The sequence below is a fragment of the Nesoenas mayeri genome, assembly GCF_963082525.1.
Source record: "Nesoenas mayeri genome assembly, chromosome: 3".
NCBI classification, from domain to species: Eukaryota; Metazoa; Chordata; class Aves; order Columbiformes; family Columbidae; genus Nesoenas; species Nesoenas mayeri.
The window spans coordinates 67,818,489-67,845,830 of NC_137544.1; the positions used below are offsets into that span (position 1 = coordinate 67,818,489).

General features: G+C 44.5%; 1 protein-coding gene across 1 annotated transcript; it reads left to right on the plus strand.

Annotated features, from left to right (window-relative positions):
* Positions 1–10,135: 10,135 nt before the first annotated feature.
* Positions 10,136–19,121, plus strand: ZC3H12D (zinc finger CCCH-type containing 12D; the record flags this gene model as incomplete). Its single annotated transcript, XM_080342960.1, has 5 exons — positions 10,136–10,518; positions 14,433–14,572; positions 15,538–15,772; positions 17,300–17,406; positions 18,094–19,121. 5 exons carry the CDS (start codon positions 10,136–10,138, stop codon positions 19,119–19,121), a joined length of 1,893 nt encoding a protein of 630 aa, XP_080199086.1.
* Positions 19,122–27,342: the final 8,221 nt, after the last annotated feature.

Sequence of the window (27,342 nt, forward strand, 5' to 3'; positions counted from 1 at the left end):
TCAGTCTGGGCATAAAAAGACTTCCACGGAACTGTGCTAGACAAGGATGTTTGGGGTAGTGCTGCCGCAGTAGGTTTGCTCTTCCTGCTTTTAGCCTGCTTTTTTTTTTTTTTTTTTTTAAGGTTTGCGCTGCCACACTGTCCTCAGTTCTTCTTTCACAGCATGTATTTAACGTGCAAAAAATGTTGGCTAAATTTCACAAGGATGTAAGGATCTGGAGATGCTAATGCACTTGAGTTCTTGCTGCTTTTAGGAAATGGCAGTCACAGAAAGACTAAAAAAACACACTGGAAAAAAGAGCCTGGATTCCTGCTGACCACCATGGGAGTGATGGTAAAAGTGACTCAGCAGCATGAAGAGCTTCAGCAGACATTCCCAGGCTTCAGCCAATCTCCAGCCACCTATGGGACATACAGAACTTGATATTTAAAACCAAACACCCTATTTCTGGCAAATGTGATCACTTCTCAGCAGCAGAAATGTTTGTTTGTTTTTCTCCTCACAACAGGTAAATACTTAAAAACTGAACATCTATGAAAGTAGTGCATGGAAGTAAACAGTCAATTTGCATAGGTGTCCTCAGAACCATAGAATCATTTCAGTTGGAGGAGACTCTCAGGATCATCCAGTCCACCCATAACCTAACCTAACTCTAGCGGTAAAACATGTCTGTAAGAACCCTGTCTAAATGCCTTTTAAACCCCTCCAGGGATGGTGACTCCACCACTTCCCCGAGCAGCCTGTTCCAATGCCTGGCAACCCCTTCCATGAAGAATTTTTCTGTGAAGAATAAAGGGTTAAAAATCAATTACATCCAAAAGGCTTCAGGTCTCTGATTTTTCAGAATGTCCTAGTGCTTTTTAAAATGTATCCAGTATCTTCAGATGGGTGAAATTACCTGTTTATATTTTCAAGCTAAAACTTTCAAATTTGGATGCTCAAAAATGAGGTGACAGCATAAAAGCTCCCTATTTGAAGGCAGGTACTTAATTTCAGGTACTGCTAAATAATACTGAATTTCTGGGCTATGCCAGCACTGCAAAGGGGTCACAGTTCACTTGGGGTGTGCATGAAGTGCGGAGCACTCCAAGTTAGACGGGATTTACTGCTACGGTCATCGGAAGTTATGGTTGTGTACATGTGGTTCTTCTGGAAATGGTACGAACGAGCTGTGTGGTCAGCTGAAACCACAAATGTTTCCTGCCATTCCTGTCCTGCCAGAGGTGTTGGAGCAGACAGGACTTTTTGTTATCTGGGAGTTGAGGAGTTGGCTTGTTTTGTTCTAACGAGAGTTCACACTTCCCTGTCCACGTTTCCTTTTCGTCAATGCTATCTCCAGCCGTGGTTTCAGTATTGACCTTTGGTGCTTGTGGTAGTTAAAAAACAAAATAGAACAAAAAACCCCACCTTCCTCTATAATGTTGAGAATAACACTGAATGTGTCACAGTGGAAACATCAGTGTCTTTGCGTCGACATAGCCTGAGGCCTGTTTGAAGGGGAGCTCTTCACACTTTAGGTCCACTGTTCAGAGATTAGAGGCTTAAAAATCAGCTGCTTATAGTAGTTTTCTATTGGATTCCCTTCTCTGTAAGAACTTAAAAATATGATGGAGGCTCTGTATACTGCTGTAGTCTGTGGATAAGAGGAAGTCAGAGACCTATTTTGTAGTCATGCATTGCAGTTTCTTTAGTTGTCTAGCTCTCCCTAGGCTTGAGGTGGACTTTACAAAAACCTTGTTACGAATGGGGTCTGGTCTTACAGCACCGACAGCGAAAGAGGCTGGGGCCTTGCAATAGAGTCCTTGCGTCAGTCCCATGGACTTCATGCAAGTCGGTAGAAGTAGCAGAAGGATTGTATACAAGCAGTTGGTGTTCTAGCGTGTGTGACGTGGTAAGTGGTTTCCCAAAAACATTCGTGATAAGCCGACATTCATCCTGGTGTGTGCTCTGCCTGGTGGCTGTCGGCCTTGCTGATGGCTTCCTGTTCTGCTTTTCTCAAAGATCATGAGTGTGTTTATGAAACAGAACCCTGGGTTGTGCTGTGGATGGGTTAGGAAGCTGGCAACATGTAAGTCTTCTTCATCAAAATCCAGTTTGGGCATAATGCCTTGGTGCGTTTGCTCTTCCTTGGGGATGTGTGCTGCAAGATGTGTTCTATGTAGTCCCAGGCATGGATGGGACAGTGTGTCCCTGGTTCTGGGCTGCCAAGAATCTTTACTCTCAGTACGTAAAGTTGTACCTGCTTCCTACCTCTTGTCAAAAAAACACAAACAAAACCAAACAAAACCCAACCACCACCACCAACAAAAAAACAACAAAACAACCCAACCAACCACAAACCCCACCCAAACAAAACAAAGCACCCCCCCACCAGTTATTTGGACAAGCGTTTTTAATCGCACGTGCATTTAAGAAGTTAGATTCAAAATTTTCAAGAAGTTCAGAAGCATTCCGGAATCCATTGCTGCTCTTACCTTTGTCCACCTCACCCTCCTATGGCCTGATTTTTTTCACATAAATCTTGTATATTATTGACAACAGGATTACAGGTTTTGCTCGTAAGCTTCCTGGAGCACAGATAATGTCAGTCCTGTTGTATCAGTCACATGTTTCATACATAAGGATAGTATAAGCAATTTGAAAAATGTTAAATTACACCGAGAATTATGTAATTACTTACTACAAAGTAGTAGTTTTGTGTAAAATTCTTGTTCTGGTCATTGCCATAATATGCTTTTTCTCAGCGAGCAAACCAGTAACACTGTGGTTAAATGCAGTAGCTGTGTTAAAAGGCAGCAGAAAACCTTACTAAGGTTTAGGTCTTCCAAGCATACAACAGATCATTGAAGCTGAAAGGTATTCCAAGAGCTTTCTGAAATCTTAAGCTGAACAGCAGTAAACTTTTCAACTTGAAACTTGTTTGGGACTTTCTGATTGTAAAAGGTACTTTTTATTATAAGCCCAGTGGAAAACACCTGAGTAATAGCAGTACCTTTTTATATAAAAGGCAGAGGAAAAACAGATCTCTTAGACAAAACCAAGCTGTGATCCTGCTACATCAGATCTTAAGTTGGGATTGTAATTTTCCAAGAAGTAAAAGAAGTTACCATTGGCTGTACCAGTGAAATGAGTTCTTCTCCCTTCTCCATGTTCTGTGGTCAGATAAAGTGCTCACTACCGTGGCATAGATTTGGGGAGGGAAGAAAGGTGGTCATTTAGGTAAGCATGTAAAAATACCTTTTCTAAATATACTGATTCCTTACCAGCCTGAATATAGGATTGCCCATCAATAACTCATCTGACACTCCAGCAGGACCTCTTAAGTTAGTGATCTAAATTTTTTAGGGTGAGCACCTGTCCTCAAGTCAAAATTTCCAGTATCTCCAACAGGGAGAGAATGTCACTGGCAGAAAACGTCTAGACTTTTCCTAACAGTGTGTAAAAATCATATTTAAAACTGGGAGCATAGCTTTTAACTGTGTAATGGTGACTTGTACTTAGTGAACCAGGAGACTGACTTGAGGGCGTATGGCTTGAGGATCTGACCCAAGTCTTGTAGAAGACAGTGGGGAGATATTCTTGCTCGAGGCAGGATGGGGAATGTATTAGTTCCAGGTAGTATTTAAAATATTCCTGGTAATAGACCTGAATTTGATTAAGCATTTGCTTTATCCTGTTTTCTCCTGGTTAGGGGCTAAAGAATTTTCACTGTCATACTATGGCCACCTACGCTTGTTTGATTTTCCCAGCAGGTGAAGGTTTTCAGATGAGGAAGACAGTAATAACGCCTTTCTGTGGTGCTGATGCAATAAATGACTGTTTCCTTTAGCAAAGCAAATAGCTCACCGGGGTGTGTTGACCAAAACACCTGCGGTGTTCCACACTACCAGTTTCAAGAGAATGTTTTTCCATATGAAAGTCTGACACCATCAGGAAAGTGGTTTTGCACAGGGAGCCTCCTTGAAAGCCATGCTTGGCCCTCTCTGTAGCCTCCAGGAGCTCCACAACAAGGCTGTCTTGCTTTGAGGTTGGTAATGATCCGTTCTGGTGACGATCTAGCTGTTTCACAAACCAGTAAAACCTCAGTCTTCAGCTCAGCATAGGAACATCCATTAGTGGGGGCATCTTCCCCCACTGCAGCCCTTTCCCTCTTGAACATGACAATATCATTGAGAAGCAGTAAATCTTTGCACTGGGAAAACACAGCATGCTTGTCAGCGCAAAGGAGCACAGCAGAGAAAGGAAATGTCTGTGAAACCACAGCCTTGGGCACTCAAATGCTCATCTGTGCTGGTGAGTGAAGGGGTTTGAGCCCATCTGAAAAATTAAATATGATCCTTTCTTTCGCATGGTCTTCTGTCTCTCAACTGGTCTCGCCTAAGTAAAGGCCCGTAACAGATTTTAGTAATTGGGTAAGGGTCTTCCTGGCTGACTATGATTTGAATAATGTTGAAGTCTTCTGTTCATGGCTTTTTACAGTAGGCGGGTTTAGTCATTTCATTACAAATGAAAGAAGAGTGCAAAATTCTCTTACCTGATTTTCTTCTCGTTTCTTTATATAACTCTGTTGGTTTTTTTTTTTTTCTTATTTATGTAGTTAAAAAAAGAAAAGGTTTTACTAAGAAGTAGGAGTTAAACCAATACTATGCAATGTGGTGTTTCTTCCTTGCATTATAAATAACACAGCAACTTTCTGTTTCCTTTCCAATAATACTACTCTGCGGTGGTCTTGTGATGAGGCATGTGGCATTCTGCAAGCTCAAATGGAGCAAAGAAGATCCTTCTTCTCCAGAGAAATGGAGTCAAAGGCTCTGGATGTTCTCGTATAGCTGTTCAGGGCAGCGGAAAGTTAACATGTTTCTTTAGCTGTGACCTTAGGGGACACTTTCCTATTTCTGCAGCCACTAACCTGCCCATCCCGATCCTTGTGGATTTGAGGAAGTTCTTTGCCAGAGGCAAGACAGCTGAGGCGATAGGCTGTCCTTCCATCCCGTGACTGCCTGGGCACCGCTCTAGAGCAGCAGGGCTGGCTGGGCCCCAAAGGGTTCCTGGGAGCCTGGGCACAAAGCAAAGGCACGACCGTCCCACTGGAACTGTCTGGCAAGCTGTGGCGGGGCTTGCTTAGCAGCAGCCATGCTTTGGATTAAACAGGGTGCCACCACAAAGGGTTTGTCCACCCTGCTTCCTCCCACAAAGTACGCAAGTCATGGGGAATTTCTGGCTGGGAAAGGGCAGCCCTGCTGTATTCTGTCACCTTGAGACAGTGGCAGAGGTGCTCTCGTGCCCCAGCGGGGTACCCCCACATCCATGGACCCTGGGCAGTGGGCACTGTGCCTGCAGAGCTGTTCCAGAGGTTAACCCCACCTCAAGTCTCCAAACCTTCCTGCTGCCTAAAAGTGGAACTGGGGCATATGTTTGTTTGCAGCAAGGTAAGGCACAAGCAGAGGAAAACCTCAGGTTTCTGTGTGGAGGCGCCTGTCAGTCCTTGCTGGGAACAGACTGTGCGTCTCTGAAGTCTTTCAGTTGAGGCATCAGTAGGTTAGGGGGTTTGGTTTGCCTTTTGGTATTTTACTATGGTCTCTCAGAGCAGGTTCCCTCAGACGTGGAGTTGTTTGAATGAGGCTTTGCAATATCAAGTGCTAAGCAAAATGTTGATTTTTTAAAAATATTTTTTTCCATGTGTTCCTGAAGGTCAGAACTGTGCCAGAACACAGGGGGAATGAGGCTGAAATAATTTGGTAAAGCATCCCCAGTGGAAAACTTTTCACTCGCCCCAGAATTCATATGCCGTTTTCTTACAGCCCAGTGTTGCGGATCCCTGACAGAGTGGGTTTGACTAATCTTTGCCTGTGACTCAGAACAGAGATGTGTTGGGAACTTCTTTTTTCTTTTTTTTATTTTTTCCTTTTGAAAAATGAAGTGAAAGTTTATAAACCTGTAGAGTTAAATGAGAGCTCAACCAGCCAAATGAGGAAGTAAAACCTTCCTATAGAATGAGCTCTAACCTGCTCACTGCACTTGTTTGCTCTCAGTTGACATCAGCCTTGCCATAAAGCCTCTAGGTACAGGCTGAGGACTTCCTTGTGAGCCTGGTACTGCTCTGATTCCAGCTTCTGGCTCATGAATGGTGCGACGGTGTCGCTGGGGCACAGAAATCGCAGCGGTCAGGTAAGTTGCAGAGCCGGGGCGCTACTTCTGGGCACGGCTCACTCTCTGGGGTGATTGTCTCTGCTGGTTCTAACAAATGCAATAGGAAAGGCAGGGAAGAAAAAGGCAAATCTTTTTCTAGTCATAAAGACAACAAATGACTAGTCTTGTTATTAAGAGTTTATGTGAATGTCTAATTTGCAAAGGTAAAAATTCTTATTTTTCCGAATACAGAGCAGCCCGTTTTCTTTCAGAGGAACAGCTCATGGAAGGGCTCAAGTGGGCTGGCAGGCTGAGGTGGTTTGTGGTGGGATTCTCAGGAGCAGAGGAGGAAGAAGAGGTGTCCCAGACCAAAGGTGTGAGGGGGAACACAGACATGGCAGGGAGCTGTTGCTGCATTCCTGGTGTTCCTCAGTGTGCACGCCTAGTTTAGAGAAGACCCAAATCTTCTCTGCCTTGACCAATGCCAGGTCCAGCTGGGGCTGTGACCCCTCTGTGCCTGCTTGGGCAGGATGGGGCTTTGGTGGAGGCTTTGAGGAGCCTCAGCTCCTTCTGAATCAAGCTGGTCCTTATTTTGGTTCTGTGGCCTGAGGCAGCTGGTGGTGCTGCTCAAACACACCCCTGCGGGGAACCTGGTCCTGCTCTGGCTGTTTGCAAGTGAAGCAGATATCTGGCAGAAGGACTAGGCGAGATCCATTCTTTAAAGCTGTTCAAGCTGAAGAATTATAATATAACAGCCAATATTTTTTTATCTCAAAATATTATTTTCTAATTTTCCAAATCTGTCAAAAGATAAAAGACCTTAACAGGTCTCTCAGTTTTTTAGTCAAAGGTAATTTTTTAAACAGCTAAATTGTTAAGTTTAAAATAGAATTTTGGAAATGTCACTGAAGCCGGTCCTGCTCTGTGTGTGCATGTGCGTATGGAAGAGGGGGCACAACACTGCCAACAGGGAGGGGTGCTTTTTAAGCTAGGACATAGGACGGGCACACAACCACCTGTGGATAAATTTAAGCAGGAAATGAGAAGATTTTGGGTCTCAGTGGAGGGAAAAAATGAGCAACTTCCCAGCTGCGTCTCCTGAGGTGAGGGGTGAAAGCGACAGGAGGAAATCTAAGTAGTTTGAAAACAAAGGTCATAAAGTTTATAAGTGGGATTTCACAACCTGTGATAGCAAAAGCTGAACTCTGTGATGCACAATTTATCCTCCTGTCATATGTTTTTGTGCTGGTTATAAGGATGCAAGTGACCTGTTGGACTTGGGCGCGCTACTGACTGTTTACTAATGTGTAAGCTAGTGATTGTATTATCCTTTAATTCTCTCTTTAGAAGGGTGACCTCAGTGTTGACTGTGACCAAGGCTTTTATCTCAGGGTTTCAAACTTTCCTATCTGTAGTGAAAACGCTGCAGTCACCATATTACTACTTGTTAATGTTTGTCCAAACTACAGCAGAAACCCAGTGGTTAACTTTGCAGAACTGCCATGTTTCTGGTGATGGCTGATACTACATCATATCAACCCCTGGCAGCAACCCAGAGCTCAGTGTCTCCCACGCGTTGCCCCATCTCACCGAGCCAAAGGGTGTACAGAAGGATCAAGCTTTGCAAAACGCTGCCTCTGCGTGCCAGGGTGCCAAGGGTGCAGGTGCTGCCACAGGCTCGGGGCTTCCTGGGATGGAGCCAGGAAGGTGATGTGGTGAGCAGCCTTCATCCAGCTTGTGCTCACCTGTGCTGCTGCTGGCGGGGGCTGTGAGGTCTGTGCCATAAGATGGATGTGGCCTCTGTACCCTCTGCAGATGGAAAGCTGCTTGCTAAAATTCTGGGTTCAATTGAACCTACTTTCTGATGAAATCCAGGAGAAACATACGCACAACACAATGTGATGCTAATGTGGAAAAATGATCTGATATACCTATTTTTTAAAAAACGTCAGAGTAGATAGAAGTACAATTTTAAAAAATAATAGTGATGGCTATTAAAATACGTGTTAAATATTTTATTTTCAACCTGAAGACTGATAGCAATGAAAGTTTTTCATTTACAATAATTTATTGAAACAACCTAGACATCAAAAAAAATCAAGTAGTATATGTTAAGAGTTTGGAACCACTGACCACATATCTGGAAGCAGGATTTGCTCCAGCCTGGCTCTGACAGATTCAGCTATATTTGAGTATGAAGGTACATTAATGGGTTTCAGTTCAGAGGGTAGCTATTTCAAAGATGAGAAATCATTTCAGTAATGAAAAAGCAGGCAAATTCCTTTTTGTCTTCAATCCATGAATTAAAAACAAGGATCAGATGTAAAAACTGTTAAACTTGTGGATTGTACTGTGAGGAAAAACAGTCATGTCCACCGGCTAAAATAAGCAATGTTTTGGTTTAGCTGGGAAAATGCACATGACAACTGCTTTCTCCTTACGTATATGACATACTTGCAGTGTTTTTTATGCTACTGATGCTATTTGTCACTTTTAAGAGAGTGCCAGATTTCTTCCACAGAAGAATACCTGAAAGTTATAAGGCTACATAGAGCAGTAAATATCAAAGCTGCATGAGGTGGGGTTATTAACTGATTATCATGTTTTCCTGCTGAACTAATCAGTCTTAAATTAACTGAACCCAACATGGATTTCTTCCCCATAGCCCGGGGAGTCCTTAATGTCTTGGGGAGAAGCTGCACTCGTTCCTCTCCTGCCTCCAGTCCCTCCTGCTTTGCTCCAGATGGTTTTGGCTTATGAGCTGCTGGAGCAGGCCAGTGCTGGGCAGGGCTGAGAAGGGGAGCCAGTGGGTGCGATGTGGTTATGGCTCTGGGCTCGTCATGAAGGAAGTTACTTGGTCAGTTAATTCTGCATCATTTGCTGACCAAAGTTAGTGGAGGGAAGAGGGCCGCCCTTACGTCCCACACGTGGGTGGATGAATCACTCCCAGCTTTTATCCAGGTAGTACCAATAATTGCAGAGATGTGGTGAGAGAAGCTTTGGTGCAAGCACACCAACAGTGATCGAAGATGTTTGACTTGATGGATGAGTAGTGACCGTGTCTGTCCTGCCCTTGGTGGGCTGGAGCAGCTCTGGGTACGCCTGTGTATGCTGCCCATCACTATCATTTACTGTGTGGACCAGAAATGTAAATAGTGCTTTTCTGGAGAAGTTTAAAGTAACTTTTCCACTACTTCTGCATACTCATTTATGAATTATCAGTTTCTCTTGACAATAAATATACATGAAATTGAAACCACTTTTCAGATTGCCTGATTTCCAACCGCTGCCCTGAGCACTTTCAAAAAACAAGCTGCTTCTCTGAATGTAAAAGGCCTCACTGAAATAGCAAAATAACAGGAAAAGAGTAAGTCAGGCATCAATGGAACAGATGAGTGACAGAATTTTATAAGGTATGTCTGTGAATATACATGTGGACACATATTAAGAAAGGCAAAACTATAAAAAAAGTTCAGAGTTCCCATCTACTTTGCAAATAACATTTTTCCTTAAATCACTCAATGAAATTTTCTATACTTGTTAAGTTGCTATGGCATCTGAGCTCATCCAACAATATTTGACAGATTTTTATCTGTGGCTCACAAACCACACTGAGCAAATTGAAAATCCCCGGTTACACTGTCATTTATATCATTTCCTGTGAGATAAGTTTGAAGAACAAACTTAACGCATGCAGTGTGTCTGTGTACGGGCAGGGTTGCATAGCTCATGAAGCGGGATGACACTTGTCTGACATAATGCCTGGACAGTGACAAACACTGCACGGGACACGCCAGTGCTTTTATAAATAAGAGCGGACCAGAAAAATGCTTTAATGCTGAGAGAAGACTGGATGGTCTCTTCAGAGAATCTCTTTGCTGTGTGCTAGGCAAATAACTGAGATTGCACGTTTGAATTTTGTTGTTTCTAATCTTTCCCTCACCTAAAGCTGATGCCTGTTGGATGAGGCTGGGAAGACAGGAGCACCAGGTTTAAAGGAACCTAAATGCCTGCTAAGATGGCATTGGCCAGTTCACTTTCTAGCAAGCCAGTGCTTCCACGCCCCAGAAAAGTTCCTACGGCAAGGGTGGAAGTGCATCAGAGCAAGCTGGATTTTTTCTGCAAGCTGGGCTATGGCAAGCAGGACATTTGCAAAGTGTTGGAGAACCTGGGCCAAGAGGCCCTGGAGGATGATGTGCTGAAAGAGCTGATTCGGATGGGGAGCAAACCTCAAGCTCTGGAGAGCCAGGCTCAGCCTTCCCCGCTAAAACTTGTTGCCCGTGGCTCCTGTAGCACTTCACCAGGATTGAAATGGCTTGGGGAAGATGAAGGTGTTTCTTCCGATCATTTGAGACCCATTGTGATCGATGGCAGCAATGTTGCAATGAGGTAAGCTCTGTTTCCTCAAAGGGATATATCTTTCTCTGAAGATTTTGAGTTTTACAGCTGGTGTTCTGAAATATGTTTTTATTCAGGTGAGAGGTGCTTTGGTGTATTTGATGTATAAAGTATGAACGACCCCTTATTCCCATTCTTTGGCTGAGGCACAGCTTCTAGGGACCTGCTGTATCTATGCTCATAAATGTGCATGCTCAGTGCGATCACCAGGTTGCTCGGCATGTTGGCTTTCCACAAGCCACCAGCGAGCTCACTGCTGCGTACGGCAGCGTGATCCCACAGCTCGCTCTCTCTTTCTGCTCGCTATTCATCTTTACGAGCCTTTTCAAATGGGTACGTATCTGTATGCTGACATATTTCCAGGAAAGGCTGATGACCAGATAGACAGAACAGCCCAACTAGCCTAAGAAGGAGGGGGAAAATAAAAATGGGTGGCTGTGGTTCCTAACAACATCACAGCTGCGCTGTTTGGACTTGCAAGTAAGCCCCAACAATGTTCCCAGATGGCATATTTTCATTGGTTTTCAGTTTGGCTTCATTTTTTATGGAAGTATCAGGGAATTTATAGTTGACTTGTACTGAATAGTCTGTTTTCCTCCTTAATTAATTCTGCTTCTGGAAAATGTCACAGCAACCCATCCTGGCCTATTACATTTCCTAAGCAGTGCCATTACACTGTGAAACCACTCTTGCTGGTGGGGAACCTGGCGCATCCACGTAGATGGGAAGTCCAAGGACAGTTGTGGCTTGGTCTCTGTTTACCTGAGCAACACAAACAGCCAGAGGCCCCGGCAGTCGAGAGCCCAGGACACTCTGGTGATTCACCGTTTTTCCCTGTTCACTCCTCTTCCTCCTCAGCATGGCCAAGCCCATCCTTGCAGGTTGGGACAGGGCAGAGGAGGCCTTCCTTCTTCCCTTGGCTTTGGTGTGAGGTGAGATGAAAGCACATCCCCTCTGGCTGGAGGGCAAAGGGGACAAGCACACCCACCCAGAGCAACTGGAGACTAAGAAAATTATGCCATCTTCTGGATGAAGGGAGAAATCCCATCTGAAGATGAGGGTTCCTTGGTCAGCGCAGTGAGAAATACATAACAATGCAAAATTGGTCAGCCTTGGCTGGGCCATGAGCTTGATACCCAGATGTTAGGATCTTCTGTCCCCATTTACATTGTCACCCAAGACTCTCCTTAGGATGTCCTTCTTGCCTCTCTGCAAAATAAATAAACATCCATTCAGACAGAGCAGCTGAGCTGAGCATCTGCCCTTTCATTGCGTTAGGGGTGATACTAACCCTGACTGGCAACATGTGCTTCTCTCTCCTGGCACAACCTTGTCCTCACCAATTTACCAGGGCTTTTTTAGAGCAGATAGAGGTGGACAACATTGTTTCTAAGGTGGCAGAAGATGCACCCTTGCCACCGAGCAGGAGGCCCAGAGTAGGTTGGTGGCTAATGAGATAATGCATGTTTCGAGACTGGAGTACTCTGGGAGAGCTCCAAGATCATCCCACTGTGCCAGCCCATTCACGAGAGCTTGCTAGACAGAGCTTATTTAAAGCAAATGTCATTAAAGGTATGTGCAGCATATAGCTTGAGCTAGCATGTCATATTGCTTTCCTAGACCACATGCCCACCTAAATGGGTTTTCAAGAAACAACACGTGCTTCTAGCCTGTGAAATTTATATATTTTTGTATAATAATTTCCAAAATATGAGTCCAAGACATGCAGGGAGAAGGTAAGGTTTTAAAGCCCTGCTCCACTGCATGACAGACATTGGTGTTCAGTAATGTTGACACTGCAGCACACCATGCACGTATATGCTATTTTAGGTGCATGTTCCCCAGATTGGGCTGTAGCAATGTAGCAGCCACTGGATTAAGTGATAACGTTGAGAAACAATTCCAGCTGCCTCTTCTTGCTCACTCTGCTTGTCCTTTTGGCCGAACCGCTTGTGCTTCAGTGCTTTACCTTCTGTGCCGGGGCTACATCTAGAATTACTTTCATAAAGCTGACAAGGTTGTATACATGAGTGGTCAATGTTAAAGCAGGCTGTTGTTGAACTTTGTTTGAGTTGTGGTATTAAAGATGTACCTAGGCTTCCTTTTAGATCCAGTTATATGAAAAAGTCACCGGCACTTCTAATTCACCTGTCCATCCAGCTGACTTTATACCTACCCTGGGTAGGTCACACAGTATCACAGTATGTTTGGGATTGGAAGTGACCTCAAAAGATCATCTAGTCCAATCCCCCTGCTGGAGCAGGAACGCCTAGGTGAGGTCGCACAGGAACATGTCCAGGCGGGTTTTGAATGTCTCCAGTGAAGGAGACTCCACAACCTCCCTGGGCAGCCTGTTCCAGTGCTCTGTCACCCTCACTGAGAAGAAGTTTTTTCTCAAATTTAAGTGGAACCTCTTGTGTTCCAGCTTGATCCCATTACCCCTTGTCCTATCATTGTTTGCCCTGTCCTTTAAAACTGAACAGTTGCTCTCGAATGGAGATTAGATGCACTGAGCACTTCAGACCATTTATTATTGGGGGGTGTTTTTTGTTTTGATTTGGTTGGTTTGTTTGTTTGTTTTTCAAAGACTGCCTATTGCCTGTGTAGCTATTAATAAACAGCTGGGTTTCTCCCTCCAAACTGCTCTATTTTTCATTTGTAGTCACCATTTCAGCACTGAAACTTTTATTAGGTGCAAGATGGAGCTTTGATTACGAGGCTGATGTAGACAAAACCTAGATTTGAATTCCTAGGGGATGGTAAGGAGAGAGCCTTTTAAGACTGTGGCATCATCCTTGACTGGTCCATCACTGCAGGCAGGTATAGTAACTGGGAGAGTTGTTTACAAGGATGTTTTGCAGAGATGAAAACCTGAGTGAGACTGCGGTGACATTATCCAGAAAGCTCAAAGTACAAGGATGAGGTTTCTGTAGAAAATTTGGATTTTTTTTTTTTTTAGGACTTTGTGTAGAGTTTATTTTTGTTTCCTTGTGCAGAGGTTACCACCCTTTACACAGGCATCACATTGTTACTAGTGTTAGATGAGGGAATGACAAGCAGTAAGGACTTTCAATAAAGGGGGGGACAAACTTAGGGAGGATATCACCCCAATTGTTTTTCTTGAAGTTATGTTCTCTGTGTTGCCTGCATGTTGATAATTCTCCTGAACCCACCTTGCCTGCATCCTCTATAGCACGTATCCTAGGTCTTTCCTACTTCTCTTTGCAATGAAGACAAAATCCACCAACTAGGGCAAGATAAAGATGGGCCTGAGGTACCTGTGGCCATCTCCAGTGAGGCCCTGGTGTCCTGGGCTAGGTTCTCCATGTTTTCCATCCTGCCTCTAACAGTTTTCCTTCCCCCATAGTTCCACTCCTGTTCCCAAAAGAGGTCAGCAGCAGGATCACCTGTGATCACACTTGCAGCAGCTTCAGATGTTACAATCCCTAGTGTCACTGTTACCACAGAAGGAAGTGCCCACATTTTATTTCTCATAGGAGAGCCTTGTGGGTTTCTGCTTGTGCTGAAAGAAACTCTGACTCCTCAAACCATTATCAGACAAGACATGTGAAGGACCTGACACAGCCTAAGGTCTTGCTGGTACTTTAAGACCCAAGTTCATCCAGATAGAGGCAGAAGGCTTGGCTAACAGGCAGGTCATACCAATGGTAGATAGGATACCTCAGTTTTCAAACATCCAAACTGCTTCAGATAACAAGCTTCCAGTTTCACTGGAGGAGGTGTTCGGTCTGTCCGACCAGGCCACCCTACCAGGTTGCTTTCTTGGAAAATGATGAATGACACAAAAGTTGTTTGGTTTGCCTTTTCATTACTGGCTCGGTTAAAAAGGACTCTAGCTTCTTGAAAGCTTTTCCTCACCATCCTCTTCCTTTCTTTTTTTATAGTCATGGAAACAAAGAAGTATTCTCCTGCTGGGGGATCCAGCTGGCAGTGGATTGGTTTCGAGAAAGGGGACACACATACATCAAGGTTTTTGTCCCACTCTGGCGAAAGGAGCCTCCTCGACAAGACAGTCCAATTTCAGGTAGGTCACTGTCTTGGCCATAATTCGGCAACCCTTAGGTGCATTTTGGAGACAGGAGGCGTGAAGAGTCCAGTATGGTTTTGCCCTTTAAGGATAAACACAGTGGAAGTTGCTTATCAAGTTTCCATCATTTAAATTAGTCATTAATTAATTGCCACACACTCCTGGCTAGCAGCTATTATAAAACTGCATACAAGGCTTTGTTACACTGCTTTGAGCCTTCTGCTTTAGAAGCACAAGTTACTGCCAGCTGAGTTAAAGAAAATGAGATTGTCAGCTCACAAGTCTGCAGAGCTTTTAAGGCTGGTCAGGAGACGATGATATTATTTCACGTATTATCCAAAGGTGGCCGTATCTGAAGTGTTCACGACTGCATAACTGTTATCTGCTAGCCTTTTACTCTGATACAGGAACTACACGGGTTCCTCTTCCAGGAGAAGGAAATGCACCATCTGAAGTCTGTGGAGGGTGGTGAGATTTAGTTCATGCGGAAATAGATCAGCCAGATTTGTGCCAGCAGCTTGGCATCTGCAGCGGCTGGGGGGTCTGCCTTTCTGTGTAGCAGGAATGACAAGAAGCCAGAGTGTCCTCAAGGGCAGTAAAGATGTTTTTGTTTATTTTACCAGGCACATTTTATCTCCCATTACCACTCATGGTTATGAGCCTTCTAGCATCTAGTGGGATAAAAGGGAACTACAGGGGTTCAGCGTATCTCTGGTGTGGAATATCCTTCTTTGGATAAGACTTAAAAATTTTTTAAAAGTATCTCAAATGTTATGATTAGATACTTTTGTAAAAGACCTAATTCTCCAGTTGCCAAATAACCACCCGATATCAGTGCATCTGAAAGTCACACTGCTCTAAGTTGTCTGAAGAACATGATTGAGACTTGGTCTTTATTAATAGTTTGTTGTGGGTTTTGTTTGTTTGTTTTCCCCTTCTGTTTCTGCCAACCACCCCACCAGATCAGCACATTCTTGAAGAGCTCGAAAAGCAATCGATCCTTGTGTACACCCCATGCCGAAAGGTGAAAGGCAAGAGGGTAGTTTGCTACGATGATCGCTACATAGTGAAAGTTGCTTATGAGAAAGATGGAGTAATTGTTTCTAATGACCATTACCGGGATCTCCAGAATGAAAACCCTGAGTGGAAGTGGTTTATTGAGCAGCGACTACTCATGTACTCTTTTGTCAGTAACAGGTAAGAGACAGCTGTTGCTAAGCAATCTTTAATTTAAACATTATGTCAGCTCCAGCATTAAGCACCACCCATCAGTGGCAGAGTACATGATCCTTTTTCTGAAGAGGATTTACCACAATTTCTCTTATCTCATTTCTTCAGTTCCAGCTCCCTCAGCTTTGGTCTTAAACCCCTCATGTCACTCTTCAATTAACTTCTCAGTTTGAAAGGCAATATTAGTGACTGCTTTGCTTCTTTCCAATCCAAACTGAAATACTAACCCAAGGCCTGGTAGCCTTTCATTTCTGTTTCATAGCAGGATAATAGAATTAGATCAGTGAGAGGAGGCTCACTAGCTGGCAGTATTTTTAATCCTGCTACAAGGCAGAACATCCCCCTTTCCTATGCTTTTCTAATAGTAACTTTCTAGAACAGATGCCACATCAGACGGAGGCACTCTCTGTGGGTCAGCATGGAGACTCGGCTCTCCCACCACCAAGATTGGGTGTGATTGCTTGGCACAGTTTCCCTGTAATGCTGTTCACAGAAATGCAGTTGCCGAACATCAATACACCGTATTTCTCAAAGCTCCAGTCCATTATCTCCAGCTACCATCAGGCTTCTTCCCCAGTTACTAATGGGTTACAAATATTTATATGACATTTTCCTTCCTATTTCGTAGGTCTTTTCAGAACCCTTTCCTCAGAAAGCCTAGCTGTTACTCTGAAGCTCATTTGAATAGTTTCAGTGGAACCTCCTTGCGTAACTTTGGGAACCTCTCAAAAACCACAGCCTGAAGTTGGAGGTTTCAGTCCCATTATGCAGCTGAACAAATTCTTGGTGGTGCCCGGGTGGGTGCAGAGGGACAAATTCCCTTCCCCACTTGCCTGCGACTCCCTTCATCTGACAGAGACTTGTTCCACGGGTGGGTGTTGTACAGATTCATTTGCACACCAGTCTAGAGATGCTAATTAGTTTTCTTCCTGAAACATCACATTCAGGCACTGGCATAGGAGAATAAACAGTTTTATCTGAAGCATTTTTGTGGGCCTTGTAGCAGGAAACCTTCGCTGAACCCTTGAAGAAGGCTGGGCTTGTTTATCACACCACATGCACGATCAGCTGTAGCTCTGAACTAACCACTGGCTTTTTAAATCTCATTCTCCTACAAATATTTAGTAAGAGAAAAGTGAGCTTGCTGTGGAAGGGAGCTGCCAGTGAGGATGGCAGGGCTGGGACCACAGGAGAGTTTGCTGCTGCTTCGGAGAAAAGGGAAGTGATGGATGGGGCTGCCAGCTGGCCAGAGCTATACCAAGCCACCGTGTATTCCCAGTTGCTTTAAGTTATCAGGAAAAAACAACTACATGAAGCTCAAGTATAGGCTTGGCAGGCAGGAAGGCACGTTGTCTAGTAGCGCAGCCTGAAGGCTGGGCTACAAAAGGAGCACAAGGATTTTCTTCCCTAAGCTTGTGTCACAAGCTGTGATGGCACTTTAGCTCCAAAAGCTTGAGGTATTTTTGTTACCCCTGTGACTTTTTCCTTTTTCAGGTTTATGCCTCCTGATGATCCATTAGGCCGGCATGGACCCACTCTTAATAACTTCCTCAGCAAAACACCAGTGCTTCCTGAACCAAAATGGCAGCCTTGCCCCTATGGTGGGTGTCTCTCTGTGCTTCCTCCTGCCCCTTGCTTCCTCATGGCACTTTCCTTTGGCTAAGGGCAAGTGTTGTTGCCATGTACTGCCCATACACCTCATTGTGTGGTAGAGTTTTTGGCCAGGGTGGTGCTTTTTTCCCCTCTTGCTTAAGTGGCTTCAGCCTCAGCAGCAGTTTCTGGCTTCTCCATCCTCACCTGGGCACAGCACCCAAAGCAGGCACCGTGGATGTACTGACCCCACCAGCCTGCACACACTTTTCACACTGCAGGGTGGACTTCCGTTACAGCACTCGGGAAAAGCCATCCAAATTCTCTTCCACCCCAAAACCAGCTTTCCAGTAATGTGGAGGTTTCTCAGAAGTAAACCTCTATGGCATTTTTCTTAAAGCAACCCTTCATAACAGCAGGTCTCCCAGCCCACTGAGTGCAGCAATTGGAACATGAACGCATTTCAGACACTTTCAAAATAGCAGGCACTTCCTTTCCCTGCTGCTTCACCCTGCTATTTAGGTCAGCAATATTTAAATCTAGGGTCAAAAGCACTGAATTGGAAACTAGCACTTCCCATCTTCACTGTTTGTCCTCACCCCACCTGTGCAAATGCACAGTGCTGGGGAAAAGTGATGAGTACGTTAATTGATGTTGGTGCTAGTGACAACCTCTTGTTTGATTTGTGATTCTTTCAGGTAAAAAATGCACCTATGGGAACAAATGCAAATTTTACCACCCAGAGAGACCACATCAAGCTCAGCTCTCAGTTGCTGATGAGCTCCGGGCCAAAACAAAGGTCCCGTTAAACCCGGGGAAAGAGGAGGAGCAGCGTAACCACTCACCGTACAGGACCGGGGGGGAGCCCGCACCACCTGATGTCTGCACAGAAACGCTGCAAAAAGCCAACGGCTACGCAGGGGCTTCCTGCTACCCAGGGTGGTCCCAGGGGAGCCGTCCTGAGCAGCTGCCTGCCACTTGGGCTGGTGGCCCCAGCAGCGGCCTGAGGCCAGACCAGCAGTTGCTGCAACCAGAGCTGCTGAGACACCAGCCACTCCTGGAGAAGATGTCAGCGCTGTCCATCGGCGACGACACCTACAGTTACAATCGGTCAATACGTACCTCTCAGGACAGAGAGGTAATGGACAGTCCTCATCACTGCAGTGACCTCAGGCACAACCCGTACTCATTTCACCACCCCCATAGCTTGGACCACACCTGCCCTTTCCAGCAAACAGTGCGCCCGTCTGTGCAGGGCGGGATGTGCCCAGAGCACAGCTGGCCTCCGGAGTGCTGCGCCGTGCACGGGGTGGGGCAGAGGAGCCGCTACATCCCTGCTGGTGCTCAGCACAAACAGGCCCTGGACACGCAGCACCACGTCTTGCCACAGTCTGCAGCTCAGCCCCCTGACCTGCCGCACTTGTACAGCGAGCATCAGCTGCAGCAGCAGCGCTTCCCCAGCCAGCCCCCTCGGCAGCCCTTTCTGTTAGACTCCAGCAACAAGCTGGGCTTCTTCCAGAAAGCCCATGCTTACCCCCATGCCTCTTACAGTGACTACTGGCCCACCCCAGCTGCAAGGCCACCTTCTGTCCAGCAAGCAAACATCCACAGGGAGCTGTGCTCCCTTTTCCCTTATGGTGAGGTGAACCACATCATGGCTTTGTACCCTGATATCAAGGATATTGCTAGCTTGACTTTACTGATTCAAAGACACAGAAACTTGTGAAGCCTTCAGATCAAACTTCTCCCAACAAGCACAAATCCTGGGGCACAAAGCTAAGGCATAATGAAGTGCTATTGAAAGGCTTGATGGCAAGGGCTATAGCTGTTCCAGGAGTCAAAGTCTAAGCATCAACCAACTATGTTTCATGGGGCATCAGGTCAAGACAAAGGCCCCTGCTCATGGCAGAGGGATCTCATTCACCTCCCATGGAAGTGAATCGGAGGACTACGGGGAACTGGTCTGTCAGCATTTGAACCTCACCAGTAAACTGGTTTTTTTGGATGGTGTAGATCTTTGTTGAGGCCTTGAAACACTAGACATGTGTTTAAAGTCTTAACCTACTGTTCAACTACCATAAAAAAAACACAAGCTCCATGGGTCCCAGAGTCCCTGTGACTACTTGCTAAACTGGCACATAAAAATAATTTGGCCTATTTCTCTAACCTGTGCTCTCTGCTAGAAGGCATCTTTGGATACATATTATTATAATCTTCTAGCTTTCAAAAACACATCTTGTGTTTGTTTATAAACCAATGCTCTGAACCCACAGAATGGCCAGCAGAGTTGGTGGAGATACTCCAGAGCACTTGAAGGTAGATGCAGGTACGTTTCTCAGGGATCACACGCAATATTGCCTCAGTCGTCTTTAATAGTAAGACCAGTTGTTCTGTGAGTACCCAGGCCCCTGAGCTGGAAGACAGGGATGGGGAGCAGAATGAAGCCCCAATAATCCAAGGGGAAATGGCTGGCAACCTGCTACACCACTTAGACACACACAAGTCTAGGGGACTGGATGAGATCCACCCAGGGGTTCTGAGGGAGCTGATGGGGTGGTCACTAATCCACTTTCAATTATTAACAGTCCTGGCTACCTGGGGAGGTCCCAGTTGACTGGAAGTTGGCAAAAGTGACACCCATCTGCCAGAAGGAGGATCTGGTAACAAGCAATAGGACAAGAGGAAATGGCCTCAAGTTGTGTCAGGAGAGGTTCAGATGGGATATTAGAAAACATTCACCAGAAGGGTTGTCAGGCATTGGAACAGGCTGCCCAGAGAAGTGGTTGGACATATAGATGTGGTGGTGGTGCTTGGCAACATGGTTTAGTGGTGAACTTGGCATGCTCAGATAACAGTTGGACTTGATCTTAAAGGTCTTTTCCAACCTAAACAATTCTATGATTCCATCTATGTGAATCAGAGAAGTCATCTTCAGTATAAGTCCTGATGTGGACTGAGGGTTCACAGCTGTTTTTGAATTAACAGAGGTGATACCAAAACAGGAGAAAAAAAAAAATTGTTGGCTTAACCTTTAACTACCAAATGTGGTCCCATAATGCAATTATACAGCTGTTTTATGAAGACAAACATCTAAACTATGTTCTCTTTGGACATGTTTGATTTTCAGTAAGCTGTAAAGCTGCTAATCTAATCACTGCATTATTCCACTGAATTCTTCAGTTTAGAATTCCAATAATATTAAGCTTGATCCTGAAAGTTTTTGGCATTACACCAAAGTTTAAATACGTTAATATGACGTGCTTTTAAAATGTTTTAATATATTATTAGATGGTCTAGAGCACTTTATGCTCTGAATAATGTAGTGGTGGGTTTTATTTTATTAATTTTATTTTTTTTTTCCCCATTCCTCTTGGCACTGCTGCTTCATCTAGTCCAATGTTAAGGTGGGTTTTACAAACTCTCTGGCCCTACAATATCTCTGTTAGGTTATTCTCTAAAGTGCAATCAGTGATGTTGGTCCCAGGCAGGAATTAAACATGGTCCTCACTGACAGCTCTGAATTCTCTTGCTTTCAAAAAGGTGGCTAAGAAGTAATAATTTACCTTTAGTGACATTATCGCATGATGCATTTTTGAAAGTGGTAATAGTTTGACCTTTTCCATTCTAGAAACTGCCAGCAGCTCTTCTTTGGTGGTGGTGTTTAAAGAATCTTCCAGAAATAAGTATACTGTATCAATTCAGTTTCTTATGGCCACGTGGCTGGCTCCAAGAAATTCTAATTTGGAGGTTGAAGTTATTATTTACCTTCACAGAACATGATGATAGTTTTTTCCACATGCCATGAATTTTCCACTAATTATAGTCATAAAATATACAACTGAATTACCAGAATGGCTTATAGATTTATCCACTGCATATTACATAAAGATTAGAAATGCCATTAAAATGAAACTATGGAATAAATGCCCTGTGAAATGCTTTGAAAAGTACTTGAGTTCATCAGCCACCATTAGTCGTGCTGAAATATGCCACACACCACACTTTAAACATTTAAGTGACCTGAGACATTTCAAGGATTAAATGCCTATATTGTGCCTATGCAAGGTCAGGCTCATTGGTTTGCCTAACAGCCTCTACTGGAGCTTTCCCAACTACAGCTGTACACATACATACTGCTGTTCACATGTATACACACAGAGAAGATGCAACATGGGGTGGAAAAATACCTTCTGCATACTCAAACAGAGCAAGTCCCAAATGACAGCATTCAGAAAATACACACACAGTACTGGAGCAGGATATAACCATACACGCCAACATTTATTTTTGTGTCTGGAATGTATGTTACATATTTCAATACAGAAAGCATTTAAAATCCACAGGAAAACTGGCATGCTGCCTTTATGTAGTGGCCCTCGTCTTGCTGGAGACACGCGCATAAGCTTTTTTCCTTTTTGAGGATGCACAGGAATTTGGTGGCTGTTCAAAATCTTCTCTTGTTGTCTATCTAATAAATTATTTTTCTTCCATTTCTGTCTTATTTACTGGGGAAATCTTTCAGTAAAATACATAGAATGCAAGTTCTGCTGAGAGAAAGTGTCTGAGAAAATAAATCAGACTTCGGCTTTGAACAGAACTTCATTCCTCTTGGCTCTTCTGCTCAGCAGCGGGTTTTTTCTCAGAGGGCTGTTGCTGGCAGGGCAGCCAGGCAGCCGCGCTGTCACCGCTGTGTCACTGCTGTGTCACTGCCTGCTCCAGAGGAGCCCACCCAGAGCACAGGCTGTGTCGAAATTTCCCCCAGCACAAGCATATGGGACTCAGGGCTCTCTGCTGCTGAGCCTTTTGCACTTTCCAAGGCTGGAGGGGTTACTTTTTTTTGGCTTTGTCAGCACACAAGGTAAGGGAAGGGGCTGCTGACAGAAAGGAGCAGGCAGGTTTTGCATGGGCAGGGTGGGAGACTGTTGCTATTTGGTATCTCTGCTGAGATGCATTCAAGTCCAACTCCTGCTGCAAAGTTGAAAATGAATACGTAAGTCCCAACAGGCTTGGAAAGCCCTTGATGTTCTTTTCTAAAAGAGCCTTGACAACCAAAAAGCAGAGGACTGAAGCAATGGGAGCAATCCTCCAGGAGACAGGTTGCTTTCCTAAGGAGATTTACAGAGTTGCTGAATTCATTTTAAGATTAAAAATTAATAATAATTTTAAAAAGTCATAAAAGAGACTTCCCTTCTCTAGTCTCACCCTTTCCCAGAAAGTTAGGAGGCCATAAACACCTTCCTTTGTGAGGGGCTAGGGAAACTAGATACAAATCTTTGACTTAAAAGCCTGGGGTGGAAGCCACCCCTGCAGCAGCTCCTCAGCATACAACGTGGGAAAGAAGGTGGTCCTTTGCACCCAAGGCAGTCACCTTTGCACCTGGGCAGCTCACCTCCCACCTCTTCTTAAATACAGAAGTCTATCCCTTGCAGAACACTGATGACAAGCCTACTATGTTGCTGAGCTTAGATACCATAAAAATTAATGCCATAAGACAGCCTATGAAGTAGATAATCTTGCTCTGTATTAAACACTTGTATTTGCCAAGTATTATGAGAAGTTTTGCTAATATTTTAACTCACTTCCCATAAGAACTGATACAACTTGCAAACTAATCACAAACAACTAAACAGAACAAGACGGGTTTCATAGCTTCTTTGTTCCTTAAAAATATTTGATTGCTAGGGAAGAACAAGCAAGCCCTGCACTTCACCAAGTATAACAGACCACCTTCACAAGTTTTAAAAACCCCAAAGCCTCTGGTGAAAGCCAGCCACACACAAACTCCTACATTGGACACAGGTATTCTGCATACATATCTTTAAGATGACAATTCAGATATTATCTTTCACTTTTTGCAGGGACTTTCTCCAAGCCAGGAGTCAGAACATCTGATTTTTACTCCCGGAGGTGTAAGTTATTCGCTCTTTCACAGTAAGCCCTTTGCTTTGCTGCCTCAGGGTATGTCTGGTCTGCAGTCACACATACGTACAAGACCACTGCAGTATTTACCTCCCCTGCTGGCAAGATCGGGATACTTTCAACTCCTGAGAAGAACAGTTTAATATTACACTATCACTTGTCATTTGTATTATTAAGAAAGTGCTATGACTTGTGAGTGATAGTGAAGGGATTTGGATAGCATTTTAGCCATGTCCCTTCTCTGCCCCAAGCTGGGCTCACTGCCTTGAATTCTTGCAGCAGGCTCAGAGGAACTCTTCAGTGAGATGTACTGATGTGCTGACTTGGCAAATGCAATCAACATGGACATACAAATGGAGCAAAGTTGTGAACACAGAGATTTGTGGGGGCAGCAAACGCAAGGTGGCAAGCCAGAAAGTTAGGACAACACATGCAGGGCTGTCAGGGCTTTGAATGCCATGAGGAAATCAGAAGATGTGCTTTTGCTGAAGAATGGTGGCATGAGAATCGCTCATCTAACCACAACTGCAGCTCCCTCTCTCTGGCTTTTCTCTGTGCCACACAATTCGCTCAGCTTCCCCAGTTTTTCCACAGTTCTTTCCTCCAGTTCTTGCTGGACTCAGAATTTCCATTGCAACCTTTACAGAGTGGGTTGCAAATCACAAAACGCTTCATTGTCCCAACCCCTCTCCTTCCGCCTCCACAGAAACCACCCACCCACACCTAAACCCTTGTTTCTTGCTCCCTTCTTGTCCCTGCTCCCTCCCCTCCTCCTCTGTTGTGCTGGGTACTGCTCCCAAATCCTACCTCTCCCTTCACCCCACCCTCCAGCTGAAAGGTTTTTAGGTTTGTTTGTTGGTTTGTTTTTGCTTCATTTTTGTTCAAACCTTGACATGGCTACCTCTAGCCTGCCAGAGACCTCATATGCTCAGGCTGTTTTCCCCTCCCGCCTTGAAGCAGTCTTCCTAGCAAAGCTATGTGGGGCAGGAAACTGAGGAGACAGTTACATTCACACCTGCTTGTGCTGGCTTTGTACAGCTTTCTCTTCTCTAAAGATCAAATGGGATGCTAGCAGAAACTCAGCCACTATATGATCTTAGCTACCTTAAATCCTACTGTAAAAGTAACAATTATCCTCCACCTGCCACCACCAAAATAGCATGTTTGCAGGAGTTACTAACACTACTGGTTTCATATAGAGAAGAAGCGGGCATTAGGGCACTAAATGGCAAAATGAAACCATAACCTAGGAGCGGACATCAAAACATGGGCAACACAAACCTAGACAACCTAGATAAATGGAAATAATTTTTTCTCACATAAAAGTAGTATTAAATAACATTAAAGAAATCTAGAGCTGGTAGAAGCAAGTGTTGAATGTTACCTCAGGTATAATAAACCTCGGAAAGGTACTGCCATCCACAATAAGATTCAAAAGGGTGGCTGCCCATCCATCCGCATACTTGTAACACAGAGCAAAGCAGGATCCAGCTCTCTGCTGTGATTGTCAGCTTGCTGTATTCAATATCTCTATTGCGGAGACTCCAAACAACTGGGGAAACTGCTAGATAAGAAGCGATATCAACTGTAGTAAATGAATGAGCTACAGCATTGAACATGAGGACAAGACAAAGATGCCATCACTGTCTGATGATTTGGTTTCCAGAGTAGACCCAGTTTTACTATGGGAATAATGTTTTCCTCTTATTGGCAGCAGAAAAGCAACAGGTATATGAGAACAGCCCAAGAGGACTAAAAAGCAACCAATACTTGCTGAAGGGGTAGCAGGAGAAGCACAGAGGAACATGATGGCTTCTACCACTTGAAATGGTAAATGGCAAAATGCACTTCATAAATAAAACCACATTCTGCAGCTCCAGGGAAAGCGAAGGCATAAATGTCACCATAGCCTGGCGAAACCTGCACTCCATCCGATCACCACTCTGAAAGCGGTGCTAAAGAAATTTTAGCTGGGAAGCAAACTTGCCTCGGATTTGTTATTGCCAAAAAATACACAGCCATTGGCAGGCAATTATAAACGTTACTCAAAACTATAACTGGAATGAGAAATACTGAGTTCTCCCTGCAGGAGGTCCTGTTAGAAAGAGACTGCAGGGAACACAGAAGCTTGTAAAAATGTTATTTCCAGCAGGGAAACATTCCCAGAGAAGAACTTCAGCATCTGAATATCCTTTTGCTCATAACATAACATATGACATGTGGATTTGGAGCCCTGGCTTCATTTAAAGAAGCAGATGGAAGTTCTTTAAACCCTTAGAGCATCTTTCTTAAGCTACATAGGTCATATCTAAGACTTGCAGAAGAAGGGAAAAAAAAATTAGTACCATTTTAAACTGAAGTAAAAATAACAGAATATGATGGAAAAAAGGGATAGAGAATCCAGGTTCTGGAAGAATAGAAAAATAGAAAAAATACTCTCCAGTGGTTACTTCTGTTCACCTTTCGTAATATTGCATATGCACCAGGGATGGTGTTTGGGAGACGCTGGTTTAGGTCAGCCTCCGCACTTTGATGTCCTAATATTTGTGTTTGTCCAAGGCAGATTACTGAATGAGTTGTTGAAAGAAAAGGTATGACCAGCCAAGTGGAACACTTCTAGGAAAAGTCTAGTAATCGACATCTGTAAGACATACACCAATAACACATTTTTAAAAACCATGATGGCCAAGTCCACCACAAGGTGTCGATGTGGTAGCAGCAGATACAGGATTTGGGGCTCCAGGGCTGCATTTCAGAAGCCAGTCCCATCCGTGGCAGTCGTGGGCACTTCATCCGTGTGTTGGACAGAACCGACACGACGTGGCAGCACGTGTTGGAGTTTCGGTTCTGCCCGGCAAGAAGACAGCTTCACCTGGGCCTCCTGGCCAGGGATGCTGCTGCAGCTTGAAAGAAATACATGTACCTGTGGGCAGGGCTTGAATACACCACCAAAACCATCCCATCACCTTCACCTGGCTGCTGCTTCGTACAGGGAGCTGAGATACAAGGAAGCATTGTTAGGCATGGACGTAACTTTAGCATGTGTCTTAAGTTTAAGCAGCCCTTAAGGTGTGTATGCCTGATCAGGCGGTCTTAGGAGCTGCAGCACCATGTCAGACCATGGAGCAGTAAGAGCCAAACACAGGATTACTTGAGTAATGGGTTTCAGAAAGGGGGAATTTTACAAAATCTACCCTTTGTTCCATCTTTTTATTTTCCTCTCACCTGTGGTTGAAGCTCCTGCTGCCCTGACATCCGCAGCTGACGATTTATCTTGGCTGGGGCCCAGGCGCTGCTGCCAGGCTTCCCTTTCGGGGCAGCAGCCCTGGGAAAGTCACCCAGGGTCAAGTTTAGAGTTCCAGGTTGGCACATTCTTAACGCAAGCCAAAAATAAGTGTGAATGGGGATCAATTTTATGAATTTGCTGAGCTGCCAACTATATTTTAAAGCTGAAATCTGAAACTAGGTCTGCCAGTTGGATAAGTATCACAGCCAACCCTTAGACAGAAATCAATTGGGAAAACACTTTCTCTTCGAGTCCAGAGGGCATTGCCTTACAAATGTTATCTCTAAAGTCTTTCCAAGTGTACTTTGCACAACATTGGTCAATCTGAACACACGGGATTTTAACTAATTAAGTTTATTATCTTGCATATGTGTCAATCAAGAATTAGGCAGATACATGGCAAGTATTTCATGCATGCAGTTGTAAGGCAGCATTTTGTGGGGGGAGTGGGAAAGTTTCTTCCAAAGCAATTCCAAACTCCCAATTTCCTATTGCCTTCTTTTCTTTGCATTTTTTGAGAGTGAGGTCACCGCGGCTGTACACATGCCCAAGGCCAGGTAGCTGGGTTGTGCATTCACATCTCTGTAGAGCCAAAAATAAAACTCTTCACTATCCAGGCAGAGGCTGCATGTACAACACAGCACATGGGGGCTTGAGCTCCCAGCTATCCGAAATCTACTTGCAGCCTTGTTTCTCAGCTCCTTGTCAGAGGCACAAATCAGCCCCTCTGGTCCAGCTGTCA